The sequence below is a fragment of the Pseudophryne corroboree genome, chromosome 7 (genome assembly GCF_028390025.1).
Source record: "Pseudophryne corroboree isolate aPseCor3 chromosome 7, aPseCor3.hap2, whole genome shotgun sequence".
In the NCBI taxonomy this organism is placed as follows: Eukaryota; Metazoa; Chordata; class Amphibia; order Anura; family Myobatrachidae; genus Pseudophryne; species Pseudophryne corroboree.
In genome coordinates this window covers 387,240,439-387,256,703 of record NC_086450.1, presented here as the reverse complement: position 1 = coordinate 387,256,703, position 16,265 = coordinate 387,240,439, and the positions used below count along the sequence as shown (strand labels likewise).

Below are 16,265 nucleotides of genomic sequence, written 5' to 3'. Positions count from 1 at the left end.
CTGTGGTGGTGTATATGTCTTCTATGAGCTCACCATAAGTCAGTCATTAATACTCACATCATAGGGTCTGTGTATTCAGGCTTTGGTGCTGTATATGTCTTCTATGAGCACACCATAAGTCAGTCATTAATACTCACATCATAGGGTCTGTGTATTCAGGCTGTGGTGCTGTATATGTCTTCTATGAGCACACCATAAGTCAGTCATTAATACTCACATCATAGGGTCTGTGTATTCAGGCTGTGGTATGAGAAGTCACTTTTCACTCTTTATAATTAATAATCCCTGATGGCAGTTTTAAATGTGGAAGGAGACAGCCTGGACCTGTAAACAGTAACATTGTGATCTAATTTGCTTCCCTATCCCCTTCAGTCGCTCCGGCCTCCCTGCTGGATGACATTGAAGCATCTGAGCAAGATGGAAACGACGATCGTATTGAAGGTGTGCTCTGTGGGGCCGTAAAGCAGCTGAAGCTGAACCGTGCAAAGCCCGACCCCACATTGTACTTGAGTTTGATGTTTTTGGCAAAAATTAAACCCAATATATTTGCAACTGAAGGAGTAATTGAGGTGAGGATTTATTATTATTATTTATAACATCATGAACGTTTCTACCATTTTTATAGTCTTGAACTAAGCGACTTATTCAGAGATGGGCGCAGCCGCTGCATTTGCATAGGGTCTGCGCAGGCGCACCGGCCATAGTGCACGTGCACGACCCTTCACCATGTGATCGCATCCCGGAAAGATGCGATTGCATGGTGATTGATAGACGTCCCAAGGTGGCGACGGGACATTGGGGAGAAAAGGAGGCGATTAGGAAACGCAGGCATGACACGCCCGTTTACGTGGCCGGCCTATGACATTGCCTGCGTTTTCTGGAAACATGGGGGTGGGACCCCTACCTACACAGCCAGGAGGCTGCGCATGCTGGAGTCGACCTCTATTCATTTGCGAAAGTAGCGCAGGGCGGCACCACACATGCTAACGGCCTTGCTCTGTGCTGGGCGCCCCCCTAAGCATGTGAGTATATGGGTGCACATGTTGCCGCATCCATCTCTGAATAACCCACTAATCCATTTCGCTGCAGTTTATTTTTGTTCCTAAGCACATTTACTGTGTTCTCTCTCTGACAGCAGTACGGTGCAGTATGCAGCAGCAAGACTATGAACCGCACTTGTTGATTTAATTTATGCATTATGCTCATTTGTGAAGGGCCATCTTTACCTTATGTTTTGTGTCATTGTATGGTATTTATGATGTAGGCACTTCATGTAAAGTAGTCAGTAATTGTTGTTTTAAATAAAGCATAATCATTAAATATTAATTTGTATATAATGTAATTGAATGTGTATTTCCTGCAATAGCGTCATGCAGTCTGCCGCGTCTGGCCGATGGCCATTTCCCCTGTTCTTTCACGTGTGAGGAACGTGGAAATGTCTCCTCCCCGGGGGAGGAACTCTGACATCATGTGTCCATAAGTTGTGAGATATCTCACAGTATATGCCCATGATATCTGATGGATGTGAGGCTGGCTTAGTAAGATGTCTGTTCTGACCGTGCTTGCCCAGCTTACAGTAAAGTAAGTCCCATTTCTCTGACGTCCTAGTGGATGCTGGGAACTCCGTAAGGACCATGGGGAATAGACGGGCTCCGCAGAAAAGAAAGAAAAGATTAGGTACTATCTGGTGTGCACTGGCTCCTCCCTCTATGCCCCTCCTCCAGACCTCAGTTAGAATCTGTGCCCGGCCAGAGCTGGGTGCTCGTAGTGGGCTCTCCTGAGCTTACTAGTAAAGAAAGTATTTATTAGGTTTTTTATTTTCAGTGAGCTTCTGCTGGCAACAGACTCACTGCTACGTGGGACTAAGGGGAGAGAAGCAAACCTACCTGCTTGCAGCTAGCTTGTGCTTCTTAGGCTACTGGACACCATTAGCTCCAGAGGGTTCGAACACAGGCACCTGTCCTCGATCTTCCGTTCCCGGAGCCGCGCCGCCGTCCCCCTCGCAGAGCCAGAAGAACAGAAGCTTGAAGACGACGAAATCGGCGGCAGAAGACTCCTGTCTTCATTTAAGGTAGCGCACAGCACCGCAGCTGTGCGCCATTGCTCCCAGCACACTTACACACTCCGGTCACTGTAGGGTGCAGGGCGCTGGGGGGCGCCCTGGGCAGCAATTGAAGTACCTTTTGGCAATAAAAATACATATATACAGTCTGGCACTGTATATATGTAAAAACCCCCGCCACTTTTTTACACAGAAAGCGGGACAGAAGCCCGCCACTGAGGGGGCGGGGCCTTCTTCCTCAGCACACCAGCGCCATTTTCTCTTCACAGCTCCGCTGGAAGCAGCTCCCCAGGCTCTCCCCTGCAGTATCCAGGTACAAGAAGGGTAAAAAAGAGAGGGGGGGGGCACATAAATTTAGGCGCAAATAAAACATATAAGGCAGCTATTGGGTAATCACTTATTATAAGTGAAAATCCCTGTGTTATATAGCGCTGTGGTGTGTGCTGGCATACTCTCTCTCTGTCTCCCCAAAGGACCTTGTGGGGTCCTGTCCTCAGTCTGAGCATTCCCTGTGTGTGTGCGGTGTGTCGGTACGGCTGTGTCGACATGTTTGATGAGGAGGGTTACGTGGAGGCGGAGCAAGGGCAGATAAGTGTGGTGTCGCCCCCGTCGGGGCCGACACCTGATTGGATGGATATGTGGAAGGTCTTAAACGACAATGTAAGCTCCTTACATAAAAGGTTTGATGACGCTGCAGCCTTGGGACAGCCGAGGTCTCAGCCCGCGCCTGCCCAGGCGACTCAGAAACCGTCAGGGGCTCATAAACGCTCTCTATCTCAGATGGTTGACACAGATGTCGACACGGAGTCCGACTCAAGTGTCGACGATGATGAGGCACATTTACAGTCTAAAATGACCAAGGCCATCCGATACATGATTATTGCAATGAAAGATGTATTACACATTTCTGAGATTAACCCTGTTAATACCAAGAGGGTTTATATGTTTGGGGAGAAAAAGCAGCCAGTGACTTTTCCCCCATCTGATGAATTAAATGAATTATGTGAAGAAGCGTGGAGTTCCCCTGATAAGAAACTAGTGATTTCTAAGAGGTTACTGATGGCGTACCCTTTCCCGCCAACGGACAGGTTACGTTGGGAAACATCCCCTAGGGTGGACAAGGCGCTGACACGCTTATCTAAAAAGGTGGCCCTGCCGTCTCAGGATACGGCCGCCCTAAAGAAGCCTGCGGATAGAAAGCAGGAAGCTATCCTGAAGTCAGTGTATACACACTCTGGTACTCTACTGAGACCTGCTATTGCTTCAGCCTGGATGTGTAGTGCTGTAGCAGCATGGACAGATACTCTGTCAGACGACATAGATTCCCTCGACAGGGATACTGTTTTGCTAACCCTGGGCCATATAAAAGACGTCGTCTTATATATGCGGGATGCTCAGAGGGACATTTGCCTGCTGGGCTCTAGAATTAATGCTATGTCCATTTCTTCCAGGAGGGTCTTATGGACTCGGCAATGGACAGGAGATGCTGATTCTAAAAAACACATGGAGGTTTTGCCTTATAAGGGTGAGGAATTGTTTGGGGACGGTCTATCGGACCTCGTGTCCACAGCGACAGCTGGAAAGTCGACTTTCTTGCCTCAGGTTTCCTCACAGCCTAAGAAAGCACCGTATTATCAAATGCAGTCCTTTCGTTCTCAGAAAGGCAAGAGGGTCAGGGGCGCATCCTTTCTTGCCAGAGGCAGGGGTAGAGGTAAGAAGCTGCACCATGCAGCCAGTTCCCAGGAACAAAAGTCCTCCCGTGCTTCCACTAAGTCCACCGCATGACGTTGGGGCTCCACAGGCGGAGCCAGATGCAGTGGGGGCGTGTCTCCGAAACTTCAGCAACCAGTGGGTTCGCTCACAGGTGGATCTCTGGGCTGTACAAATTGTATCTCAGGGATACAAGCTGGAATTCGAAGCGACTCCCCCCCGCCGTTACCTCAAATCAGCCTTGCCAGCTTCCCCCATGGAAAGGGAGGTAGTACTGGCGGCAATTCACAAGCTGTACCTCCAGCAAGTGATTATCAGGGTCCCCCTCCTTCAACAGGGAAGGGGTTACTATTCCACAATGTTTGTGGTACCGAAACCGGACGGTTCGGTGAGACCCATTCTGAATTTAAAATCCTTGAACACTTATATAAAGAAATTCAAGTTCAAAATGGAATCGCTCAGAGCGGTTATTGCAAGCCTGGAAGAGGGGGATTTTATGGTGTCGCTGGACATCAAGGATGCTTACTTGCATGTCCCCATTTACCCACTTCACCAGGAGTACCTCAGGTTTGTGGTACAGGACTGTCATTACCAGTTCCAGACGTTGCCGTTTTGCCTGTCCACGGCACCGAGGATATTTACCAAGGTAATGGCCGAAATGATGATACTCCTTCGGAAGAAGGGAGTTATAGTTATCCCGTACTTGGACGATCTCCTCATAAAGGCGAGGTCCAGAGAGCAGTTGTTGATCAGCATAGCACTCTCTCAGGAAGTGTTGCAACAGCACGGCTGGATTCTGAATGTTCCAAAGTCGCAGCTGATTCCTACGACGCGTCTGCTTTTCCTGGGCATGATTCTGGACACAGAACAGAAGAAGGTGTTTCTCCCGGTGGAGAAGGCCCAGGAATTAGCATCTCTGGTCAGGGACCTCCTGAAACCAAAACAGGTATCGGTGCATCACTGCACGCGAGTCCTGGGAAAGATGGTGGCTTCATACGAAGCCATTCCCTTCAGCAGGTTCCATGCAAGGATCCTTCCTTGGGATCTGTTGGACAAGTGGTCCGGATCGCATCTTCAGATGCATCGGCTGATCACCCTGTCCCCAAGGGCCAGGGTGTCTCTTCTGTGGTGGCTGCAGAGTGCTCACCTTCTCGAGGGCCGCAGGTTCGGCATACAGGACTGGGTCCTGGTGACCACGGATGCAAGCCTCCGAGGATGGGGGGCAGTCACTCAGGGAAGAAACTTCCAATGGCTGTGGTCAAGTCTGGAGACTTCTCTACACATAAATATACTGGAACTAAGGGCCATTTACAACGCCCTGAGTCAAGCAGAGCCCCTGCTTCGAAACCGGCCAGTGCTGATTCAGTCATTCAACATCACGGCGGTCGCCCATGTAAACCGCCAGGGCGGCACAAGAAGCAGGATGGCAATGGCGGAAGCCACAAAGATTCTTCGGTGGGCGGAGAATCACGTGCAAGCACTGTCAGCAGTGTTCATTCCGGGAGTGGACAACTGGGAAACAGACTTCCTCAGCAGACACGACCTCCACCCGGGAGAGTGGGGACTTCATCAAGAAGTCTTCACACAGATTGCAAAGCGATGGGAACTGCCACAGGTGGTCATGATGGCGTCCCGCCTCAACAAAAAGCTAAAAAGATATTGCGCCAGGTCAAGGGACCCTCAGGCGATAGCTGTGGACGCCCTAGTGACACCGTGGGTGTACCAGTCGGTATATGTGTTTCCTCCTCTTCCTCTCATACCCAAGGTACTGAGAATAGTAAGAAAGAGAGGAATAAGAACAATACTCATTGTTCCGGATTGGCCAAGAAGGACTTGGTACCCGGAACTGCAAGAAATGCGCACAGAGGACCCATGGCCTCTGCCTTTCAGACAGGACCTGCTGCAACAAGGGCCCTGTCTGTTCCAAGACTTACCGCGGCTGCGTTTGACGGCATGGCAGTTGAACGCCGGATCCTAGCGGAAAAAGGCATTCCGGATGAAGTTATTCCTACGCTGATAAAGGCTAGGAAGGACGTGACAGCAAAGCATTATCACCGTATATGGCGAAAATATGTTGCTTGGTTTGAGGCCAGGACGGCCCCTACAGAGGAATTCCGGCTGGGTCGATTCCTGCACTTCCTACAGTCAGGGGTGACTATGGGCCTAAAATTGGGGTCCATAAAGGTCCAGATTTCGGCCCTATCCATTTTCTTTCAAAAAGAACTGGCTTCACTGCCTGAGGTTCAGACGTTTGTTAAGGGAATGCTGCATATTCAGCCCCCTTTTGTGCCACCAGTGGCACCCTGGGATCTTAACGTTGTGTTGGATTTCCTGAAATCCCACTGGTTTGAGCCACTTAAGACCGTGGAACTAAAGTATCTCACGTGGAAAGTGGTCATGCTGTTGGCCTTAGCATCGGCTAGGCGTGTGTCGGAATTGGCGGCTTTGTCATGTAAAAGCCCATATCTGATCTTCCATATGGACAGGGCAGAATTGAGGACTCGTCCCCAATTTCTCCCAAAGGTGGTATCATCGTTTCATTTGAACCAACCTATTGTGGTGCCTGCGGCTACTCGGGACTTGGAGGACTCCAAGTTGCTGGAAGTAGTCAGGGCTTTGAAAATATATGTTTCCAGAACGGCTGGAGTCAGGAAGACTGACTCGCTGTTTATCCTGCATGCACCCAACAAGCTGGGTGCTCCTGCTTCAAAGCAAACTATTGCTCGCTGGATCTGTAGCACGATTCAGCTGGCTCATTCTGCGGCTGGATTGCCGCATCCAAAATCAGTAAAAGCCCATTCCACAAGGAATGTGGGCTCTTCTTGGGCGACCGCCCGAGGGGTCTCGGCTTTACAGCTTTGCCGAGCGGCTACTTGGTCGGGTTCAAACACCTTTGCAAAGTTCTACAAGTTTGATACCCTGGCTGAGGAGGACCTTGTGTTTGCTCATTCGGTGCTGCAGAGTCATCCGCACTCTCCCGCCCGTTTGGGAGCTTTGGTATAATCCCCATGGTCCTTACGGAGTTCCCAGCATCCACTAGGACGTCGGAGAAAATAAGAATTTACTCACCGGTAATTCTATTTCTCGTAGTCCGTAGTGGAAGCTGGGCGCCCGTCCCAAGTGCGGACTTTCTGCAATACGTGTATATAGTTATTGCTTAAATAAGGGTTATTGTTATGAGCCATCCGTTGAGTGAGGCTCAGTTGTTGTTCATACTGTTAACTGGGTAAGGTTATCACAAGTTGTACGGTGTGATTGGTGTGGCTGGTATGAGTCTTACCCTGGATTCCAAAAATCCTTTCCTTGTAATGTCAGCTCTTCCGGGCACAGTTTCCCTAACTGAGATCTGGAGGAGGGGCATAGAGGGAGGAGCCAGTGCACACCAGATAGTACCTAATCTTTTCTTTAGAGTGCCCAGTCTCCTGCGGAGCCCGTCTATTCCCCATGGTCCTTACGGAGTTCCCAGTATCCACTACGGACTACGAGAAATAGAATTACCGGTGAGTAAATTCTTAATTTCTCTCTTATTGAGTATAGGCACTTCTGTAAGCTAAACCTGGTTGACTGTGTCTCCTCCCCTAAACCCCTCCACCATCTGGCATTTCTCTTACGCCCTAGAGGATGCTGGGGACTCCGTAAGGACCATGGGGTATAGACGGGCTCCGCAGGAGACATGGGCATTATAGAAAACTTTCAGTATGGGTGTGCACTGGCTCCTCCCTCTGTGCCCCTCCTCCAGACCTCAGTTGGATTCTGTGCCCAGAGGAGAATGGGTGCACTACAGGGGAGCTCTACTGAGTTTCTCTGAATAAATAATTTTGTTAGGTTTTTTTATTTTCAGGGAGCACTGCTGGCAACAGGCTCCCTGCATCGTGGGACTGAGGAGAGAGAAGCAGACCTACTTAGATGATAGGCTCTGCTTTTTAGGCTACTGGACACCATTAGCTCCAGAGGGAGTCGGAACGCAGGTCTCACCCTCGCCGTTCGTCCCGGAGCCGCGCCGCCGTCCTCCTCACAGAGCCGGAAGATAGAAGCCGGGTGAGTATAAGAAGAAAGAAGACTTCAAAGGCGGCAGAAGACTTCAGATCTTCTATGAGGTAACGTTACCGCTGCGCGCCATTGCTCCCACACTACACACACACTGAAGCACTGATGGGTGCAGGGCGCAGGGGGGGCGCCCTGGGCAGCAATAAACCTCTAGGACTGGCACAAATATGAATATAGGCTACAGTGGCAGTATATATTTTAACCCCAGCCAGTATAAATAAAATTTGAGTGGGGCCGAAGCCCGCCGCTGAGGGGGCGGGGCTTGATCTCCCAGCACTGACCAGCGCCATTTTCTTCACAGCACACTGCAGGAGCTGGCTCCCCGGACTCTCCCCTGCTGAACACGGTGACAGAGGGCCAAAAAAGAGGGGGGGGGGAACTTGTAAGGCGCAGTGAGTGTATAGATTTATCTATATAAATATATAAAAGCGCTACTTGGCTGGAAATTTGGTTTCCAGGGTTATTGGCGCTGGGTGTGTGCTGGCATACTCTCTCTCTGCCTCTCCAAAGGGCTTTATTGGGGGAATTGTCTCCATAGTAATATATACAATCCCTGTGTGTGGGGGGGTGTCGGTACGTGTGTCGGCATGTCTGAAACGGAAGGCTCTTCTAGAGAGGAGGTGGAGCAGATGATTGGGGTTCTCAGTCGGCATCGCCGACACCGGATAGGTTGGACATGTGGAATGTTTTAAATGCAAATGTGACCTTGTTACATCAGAGATTGGACAATGCAGAGTCCAGAGAACAGGGCCCTTCAGGGTCTCAAAAGCGTCCCCTATCCCAAATAGCTGACACTGATACCGACACAGATTCTGACTCCAGTGTCGATTATGATGAGGCTAGGGTGGCCAAAAGTATTCATTATATGATTATTGCAATAAAAGATGTTTTGCATATCACTGATGACCCCTCTGTCCCTGACACGAGGGTACACATGTTTAAGGAAAAGAAACCTGAGGTAACATTTCCACCATCTTATGAGCTGAACGCTGTATTTGAAAAAGCTTGGGAAACTCCAGACAAGAAACTGCAGATTCCCAAGAGAATTCTTATGGCGTATCCTTTCCCTGCGCAGGACAGAGTACGGTGGGAATCCTTGCCCAGGGTAGACAAGGCGTTGACACGCTTATCCAAAAAGGTGGCGCTACCGTTCCCTGACACGGCAGCTCTCAAAGATTCTGCTGATCGCAGACAGGAAACAACTTTGAAATCTATTTATACACATACTGGTGCTTTACTCAGACCGGCTATAGCATCAGCTTGGGTCTGTAGCACGGTAGCAGCTTGGACAGATTCCGTGTCAGCTGATCTTGATACCCTAGATAGGGATACCATTTTGTTGACCTTTGGTCACATCAAAGACGCAGTCTTATATATGAGAGACGCTCAAAGAGACGTCGGACTACTAGGTTCAAGGGCCAACGCCATGGCGGTCTTAGCTAGGCGGGCTCTGTGGACCCGCCAATGGACGGGTGATGCCGACTCAAAGAAGCATATGAAAGTTTTACCTTACACGGGTGAGGTTTTATTTGGGGAAGGTCTCGAGGACCTAGTTTCCACAGCTACTGCGGGTAAATCTACTTTTTTGCCTTATGTTTCCCCACAGCAAAAGAAAACTCCACAATATCAGATGCAGTCCTTTCGGTCGCATAAGTCCAGAAGAGGTCGGGGCTCTTCCTTCCTTGCCAGAGGTAAGGGTAGAGGAAACAGAACGCCTGCTACGGCTAGTTCCCAGGAGCAGAAGTCCTCCCCGGCTTCTACTAAATCCACCGCATGACACTGGGGCTCCACTGAGGGAGTCCGCACCGGTGGGGGCACGTCTTCGACTCTTCAGCCAGGTCTGGGTTCTGTCAGACGTGGATCCTTGGGCGATGGAAATTGTTTCCCAAGGCTACAAACTGGAATTCGAAGAGGTACCCCCTCGCCGATTTTTCAAGTCGGCCTTACCAGCTTCTCCCCCGGAGAGGGAAGTAGTGTTAGCTGCAATTCAAAAGCTGTGTCAACAGCAAGTGATTATCAGGGTCCCCCTGGCCCAACAAGAAAAAGGGTACTATTCAACCCTGTTCGTGGTCCCGAAGCCGGATGGCTCGGTCAGGCCCATTTTAAATCTAAAATCTCTAAACCTGTACTTGAAAAAGTTCAAATTCAAGATGGAATCACTCCGGGCAGTGATATCCAGTCTGGAAGGGGGGATTTTATGGTGTCACTGGACGTAAAGGATGCATACCTTCATGTCCCCATATATCCTCCTCATCAGGAGTATCTGAGATTCGCGGTACAGGACTGTCATTACCAGTTTCAGACGTTGCCGTTTGGGCTTTCCACGGCTCCGAGGATTTTCACCAAGGTGATGGCGGAGATGATGGTGCTCCTGCGCAGGCAGGGATTCACAATTATCCCATACTTGGACGATCTCCTGATAAAGGCGAGATCGAGAGAGCAATTGCTGAAGAGCGTGTCGCTCTCCCTGAGAGTGCTACAACAGCACGGTTGGATTCTCAATCTGCCAAAGTTACAATTGATTCGAACGACTCGACTATCATTCCTAGGAATGATTCTGGACACGGAACAGAAGAGGGTTTTTCTCCCAATGGAAAAAGCCCAGGACCTCCAGAACATGGTCAGAGACCTGCTAAAACCAAAAAGGGTGTCGGTTCATCAATGCACTCGGGTTCTGGGGAAAATGGTGGCAGCTTACGAGGCCAACCCCTTCGGCAGGTTCCATGCGAGGACTTTTCAGTGGGACCTTCTGGACAAGTGGTCAGGGTCCCATCTGCACATACATCAAAAGATATGCCTGTCCCCCAGGGCCAGGGTGTCTCTCCTGTGGTGGCTGCAAAGTGCTCACCTTCTAGAGGGTCGCAGGTTCGGCATTCAAGACTGGAGTCTGGTGACCACGGACGCGAGCCTCCGAGGATGGGGAGTAGTCACACAAGGAAGAAATTTTCAGGGACTATGGTCAAGCCAGGAGGCTTGTCTACACATCAACGTACTGGAATTGAGGGCCATATACAACGGCCTACGACAAGCGGAGAATCTTCTTCGCGACCTACCGGTGCTGATTCAATCAGACAACGTCACAGCCGTAGCCCATGTAAACCGCCAAGGCGGGACAAGGAGCAGAGTGGCAATGGCGGAAGCCACCAGGATTCTGCGCTGGGCGGAAAATCACGTAAGCGTTCTGTCAGCGGTCTTCATCCCGGGAGTGGACAACTGGGAAGCAGACTTCCTCAGCAGACACGATCTCCATCCAGGAGAGTGGGGACTTCATCAAGAGGTCTTTGCAGAGATAGCAAGGCTTTGGGGACTTCCCCAAATAGACATGATGGTGTCACGCCTCAACAAAAAGCTTCGGATATTCAGATCTTCAGGAGATGCTCACAGAAGATCCATGGCCTGTTGCTGCAGGGGCCCTGCGGGTTCCAAGACTTACCGCGGTTACGTTTGACGGCATGGCGGTTGAACACCAAATCCTAGCCGAGAAGGGTATTCCGGAAGAAGTCATCCCTACTCTGATAAAGGCTAGGAAGGAGGTGACGGCGAAACATTATCACCGTATCTGGAGGATGTATGTATCTTGGTGTGAAGCCAAGAATGCTCCTACGAAAGATTACCATCTGGGCCGTTGTCTCCACTTTCTACAGACAGGAGTGGATATGGGCCTAAAGTTAGGCTCCATTAAGGTACAGTTTTCGGCCCTTTCTATATTCTTCCAGAAGGAATTGGCTTCTCTTACAGAAGTCCAGACTTTTGTAAAGGGAGTGCTGCACATCCAGCCTCCTTTTGTGCCTCCAGTGGCACCATGGGACCTTAATGTGGTATTAAGTTTCCTGAAATCTCACTGGTTTGAACCTCTTCAAACGGTTGAATTGGCATCTGCAAGGCGGGTGTCAGAGTTGGCAGCCTTGTCTCACAAGAGCCCCTATTTGATTTTCCATGAGGATAGAGCAGAGTTGAGGACGCGGCCTCAATTTTTGCCTAAGGTGGTTTCTTCATTTCATATGAACCAACCTATTGTGGTGCCTGTGGCTACGGGCGACTTGGAGGACTCCAAGTCCCTGGATGTAGTCAGGGCCTTAAAAATGTATGTAGCCAGAACGGCTCGGGTTAGGAAAACCGAGGCTCTGTTTGTCCTGTATGCAGCCAACAAGGTTGGCGCTCCTGTTTCTAAGCAGACTATTGCTCGCTGGATCTGTAACACGATTCAGGAGGCTCATTATACGGCGGGACTGCCGTTACCAAATTCGGTAAAGGCCCATTCCACTAGGAAGGTGGGCTCTTCTTGGGCGGCTGCCCGAGGCGTCTCGGCATTACAGCTTTGCCGAGCAGCAACTTGGTCAAGTTCAAACACTTTTGCAAAATTCTACAAGTTTGATACCTTGGCTGATGAGGACCTCGCGTTTGCTCAAACGGTGCTGCAGAGTCACCCGCCCGGTTTGGAGCTTTGGTATAAACCCCATAGTCCTTACGGAGTCCCCAGCATCCTCTAGGACGTAAGAGAAAATAAGATTTTAAACCTACCGGTAAATCTTTTTCTCCTAGTCCGTAGAGGATGCTGGGCGCCCGTCCCAGTGCGGACTGAATCTGCAAGACTTGTATATAGTTGTTGCTTACATAAGGGTTATGTTACAGTTGGAATCGGTTTTTGACTGCTACTGTTTTTTGTTCATACTGTTAACTGGTTGCGTATATTCCATGTTATACGGTGTGATTGGTGTGGGCTGGTATGAATCTTGCCCTTAGATTAACAAAATCCTTTCCTCATATTGTCCATCTCCTCTGGGCACAGTTTCTCTAACTGAGGTCTGGAGGGAGGGGCATAGAGGGAGGAGCCAGTGCACACCCATACTGAAAGTTCTTTATAGTGCCCATGTCTCCTGCGGAGCCCATCTATACCCCATGGTCCTTATGGAGTCCCCAGCATCCTCTACGAACTAGGAGAAAAAGATTTACCGGTAGGTTTAAAATCTTATTTTTTATATATATATATACTGCTCAAAAAAATAAAGGGAACACTGAAATAACACATCCTAGATCTGAATTAATGAAATGTCCTTATTGAATACTTTGTTCTTTACATAGTTGAATGTGCTGACAACAAAATCACACAAAAATTATCAATGGAAATCAAATTTATTAACCCATGGAGGTCTGGATTTGGAGTCACACTCAAAATTAAAGTGGAAAAACACACTACAGGCTGATCCAACTTTGATGTAATGTCCTTAAAACAAGTCAAAATGAGGCTCAGTAGTGTGTGTGACCTCCCTACAACCCACACAAGTGACTCAGGTAGTGCAGCTCATCCAGGATGGCACATCAATGCGAGCTGTGGCAAGAAGGTTTGCTGTGTCTGTCAGCGTAGTGTCCAGAGCATGGAGGCGCTACCAGGAGACAGGCCAGTACATCAGGAGACGTGGAGGAGGCCGTAGGAGGGCAACAACCCAGCAGCAGGACCACTACCTCCACCTTTGTGCAAGGAGGAACAGGAGGAGCACTGCCAGAGCCCTGCAAAATGACCTCCAGCAAGCCACAAATGTGCATGTGTCTACTCAAACGATCAGAAACAGACTCCATGAGGGTGGTATGAGGGCCCGACGTCCACAGGTGGGGGTTGTGCTTACAGCCCGACACCGTGCAGGACGTTTGGCATTTGCCAGAGAACACCAAGATTGGCAAATTCGCCACTGGCGCCCTGTACTCTTCACAGATGAAAGCAGATTCTCACTGAGCACATGTGGCAGACGTGACAGTGTCTGGAGACGCCAAGGAGAACGTTCTGCTGCCTGCAACATCCTCCAGCATGACCGGTTTGGCAGTGGGTCAGTAATGGTGTGGGGTGGCATTTCTTTGGGGGGCCATTAGGTACCGAGATGAGATCCTCAGACCCCTTGTGAGACCATATTCTGGTGCGGTTGGCCCTGGGTTCCTCCTAATGCAAGACAATGCTAGACCTCATGTGGCTGGAGTGTGTCAGCAGTTCCTGCAAGATGAAGGCATTGATGCTATGGACTGGCCCGCCCGTTCCCCAGACCTGAAACCAATTGAGCACATCTGGGACATCATGTCTCGCTCCATCCACCAACTGTCCAGGAGTTGGCGGATGCTTTAGTCCAGGTCTGGGAGGAGATCCCTCAGGAGACTATCCGCCACCTCATCAGGAGCATGTCCAGGCATTGTAGGGAGGTCATACAGGCACGTGGAGGCCACACACACTACTGAGCCTCATTTTGACTTGTTTTAAGGACATTACATCAAAGTTGGGTCAGCCTGTAGTGTGTTTTTCCACTTTAATTTTGAGTGTGACTCCAAATCCAGACCTCCATGGGTTAATAAATTTGATTTCCATTGATAATTTTTGTGTGATTTTGTTGTCAGCGCATTCAACTATGTAAAGAACAAAGTATTTAATAAGGATATTTCATTAATTCAGATCTAGGATGTGTTATTTCAGTGTTCTCTTTATTTTTTTGAGCAGTGTATATGTGTGTGTGTGTGTGTGTATATATATATATATATATATATATATTTCTCTAACGTCCTAAGTGGATGCTGGGGACTCCGTCAGGACCATGGGGTTTTGCGGCTCCGCAGGAGACAGGGCACAATAATAATAAAAGCTTTAGGATCAGGTGGTGTGCACTGGCTCCTCCCCCTATGACCCTCCTCCAAGCCTCAGTTAGATTTTTGTGCCCGGCCGAGAAGGGTGCAATCTAGGTGGCTCTCCTGAGCTGCTTAGAATAAAAGTTTAAGTTAGGTTTTTTATTTTCAGTGAGTCCTGCTGGCAACAGGCTCACTGCTACGAGGGACTTAGGGGAGAGAAGTAAACTCACCTGCGTGCAGGATGGATTTGCTTCTTAGGCTACTGGACACCATTAGCTCCAGAGGGAGTCGGAACACAGGTCTCACCCTGGGGTTCGTCCCGGAGCCGTGCCGCCGACACCCCTTGCAGATGCCGAAGTTGAAGAGGTCCAGAGGTCCAGAAACAGGCGGCAGAAGACTTTCAGTCTTCATAAGGTAGCGCACAGCACTGCAGCTGTGCGCCATTGTTGTCAGCACACTTCATACCAGCGGTCACTGAGGGTGCAGGGCGCTGGGGGGGGCGCCCTGGGCAGCAATGTATTATACCTTTTTTATGGCTAAAATACATCACATATAGCCCTTGAGGCTATATGGATGTATTTAACCCCTGCCAGATCTCACAAACTCCGGGAGAAGAGCCCGCCGTTTTAGGGGGCGGGGCCTATTCTCCTCAGCACACGGCGCCATTTTCCTGCTCAGCTCTGCTGTGAGGAAGGCTCCCAGGCTCTCCCCTGCACTGCACTACAGAAACAGGGTTAAAACAGAGAGGGGGGGGGCACTTATTTGGCGATATGATTACATATGTGAAAATGCTATAAGGGAAAACACTTGTATAAGGGGTTGTCCCTGTATAATTATAGCGTTTTTGGTGTGTGCTGGCAAACTCTCCCTCTGTCTCCCCAAAGGGCTAGTGGGGTCCTGTCCTCTATCAGAGCATTCCCTGTGTGTGTGCTGTGTGTCGGTACGTGTGTGTCGACATGTAGGAGGACGATGTTGGTGAGGAGGCGGAGCAAATTGCCTGTATTGGTGATGTCACTCTCTAGGGAGTCGACACCGGAATGGATGGCTTATTTAGGAATTACGTGATAATGTCAACACGATGCAAGGTCGGTTGACGACATGAGACGGCCGGCAAACAAATTAGTACCTGTCCAGGCGTCTCAGACACCGTCTGGGGTTTGTAAAAACGCCCATTTACCTCAGTTGGTCGACACAGACACAGACACGGACACTGACTTCACTGTCGACGGTGAAGAAACAAACGTATTTTCCTTTAGGGCCACACGTTACATGTTAAGGGCAATGAAGGAGGTGTTACATATTTCTGATACTACAAGTACCACAAATAAGAGTATTATGTAGGGTGGGAATAATCTACTTGTAGTTTTCCTGAATCAGATAAATTAAAGTGTGTGATGATACGTGGGTTTCCTCCGATAGAAAATTATTGGAGGTATACCCTTTCCCGCCAGAAGTGAGGGCGAGTTGGGAAACACACCTTAGGGTGGATAAGGCGCTCACACGCTTATAAAAACAAGTGGCGTTACCGTCTCCAGATACGGCCGCCCTCAAAGAGCCAGCTGATAGGAAGCTGAAAAATATCCTAAAAAGTATATACACACATACTGGTGTTATACTACGACCAGCAATCGCCTCAGCCTGGATGTGCAGCGCTGGGGGGGCTTGGTCGGATTTCCTGACTGAAAATATTGATACCCTTGACAGGAACAATATTTTATTGACTATAGAGCATTTTAAGGATGCATTTCTATATATGCGAGATGCGCAGAGGGATATTTGCATTCTGGCATCAAGAGTAGATGTGATGTCCATATCTGCCAGACGATGTTTATAGACACGACAG

The 16,265-nt window shown here is 49.4% G+C and overlaps 1 protein-coding gene across 6 annotated transcripts in view; it reads left to right on the top strand.

The window, feature by feature from the left end:
* INTS1 (integrator complex subunit 1) overlaps positions 1-16,265 on the top strand; it is a 324,003-nt gene that overhangs the window by 64,825 nt on the left and 242,913 nt on the right. For all 6 annotated transcript variants that reach the window (XM_063934591.1, XM_063934592.1, XM_063934589.1 and 3 more), the window contains one exon: positions 373-569. In XM_063934591.1, coding sequence (XP_063790661.1) covers positions 373-569 — 197 coding nt within the window. The remainder of the gene's footprint in view (positions 1-372; positions 570-16,265) is intronic.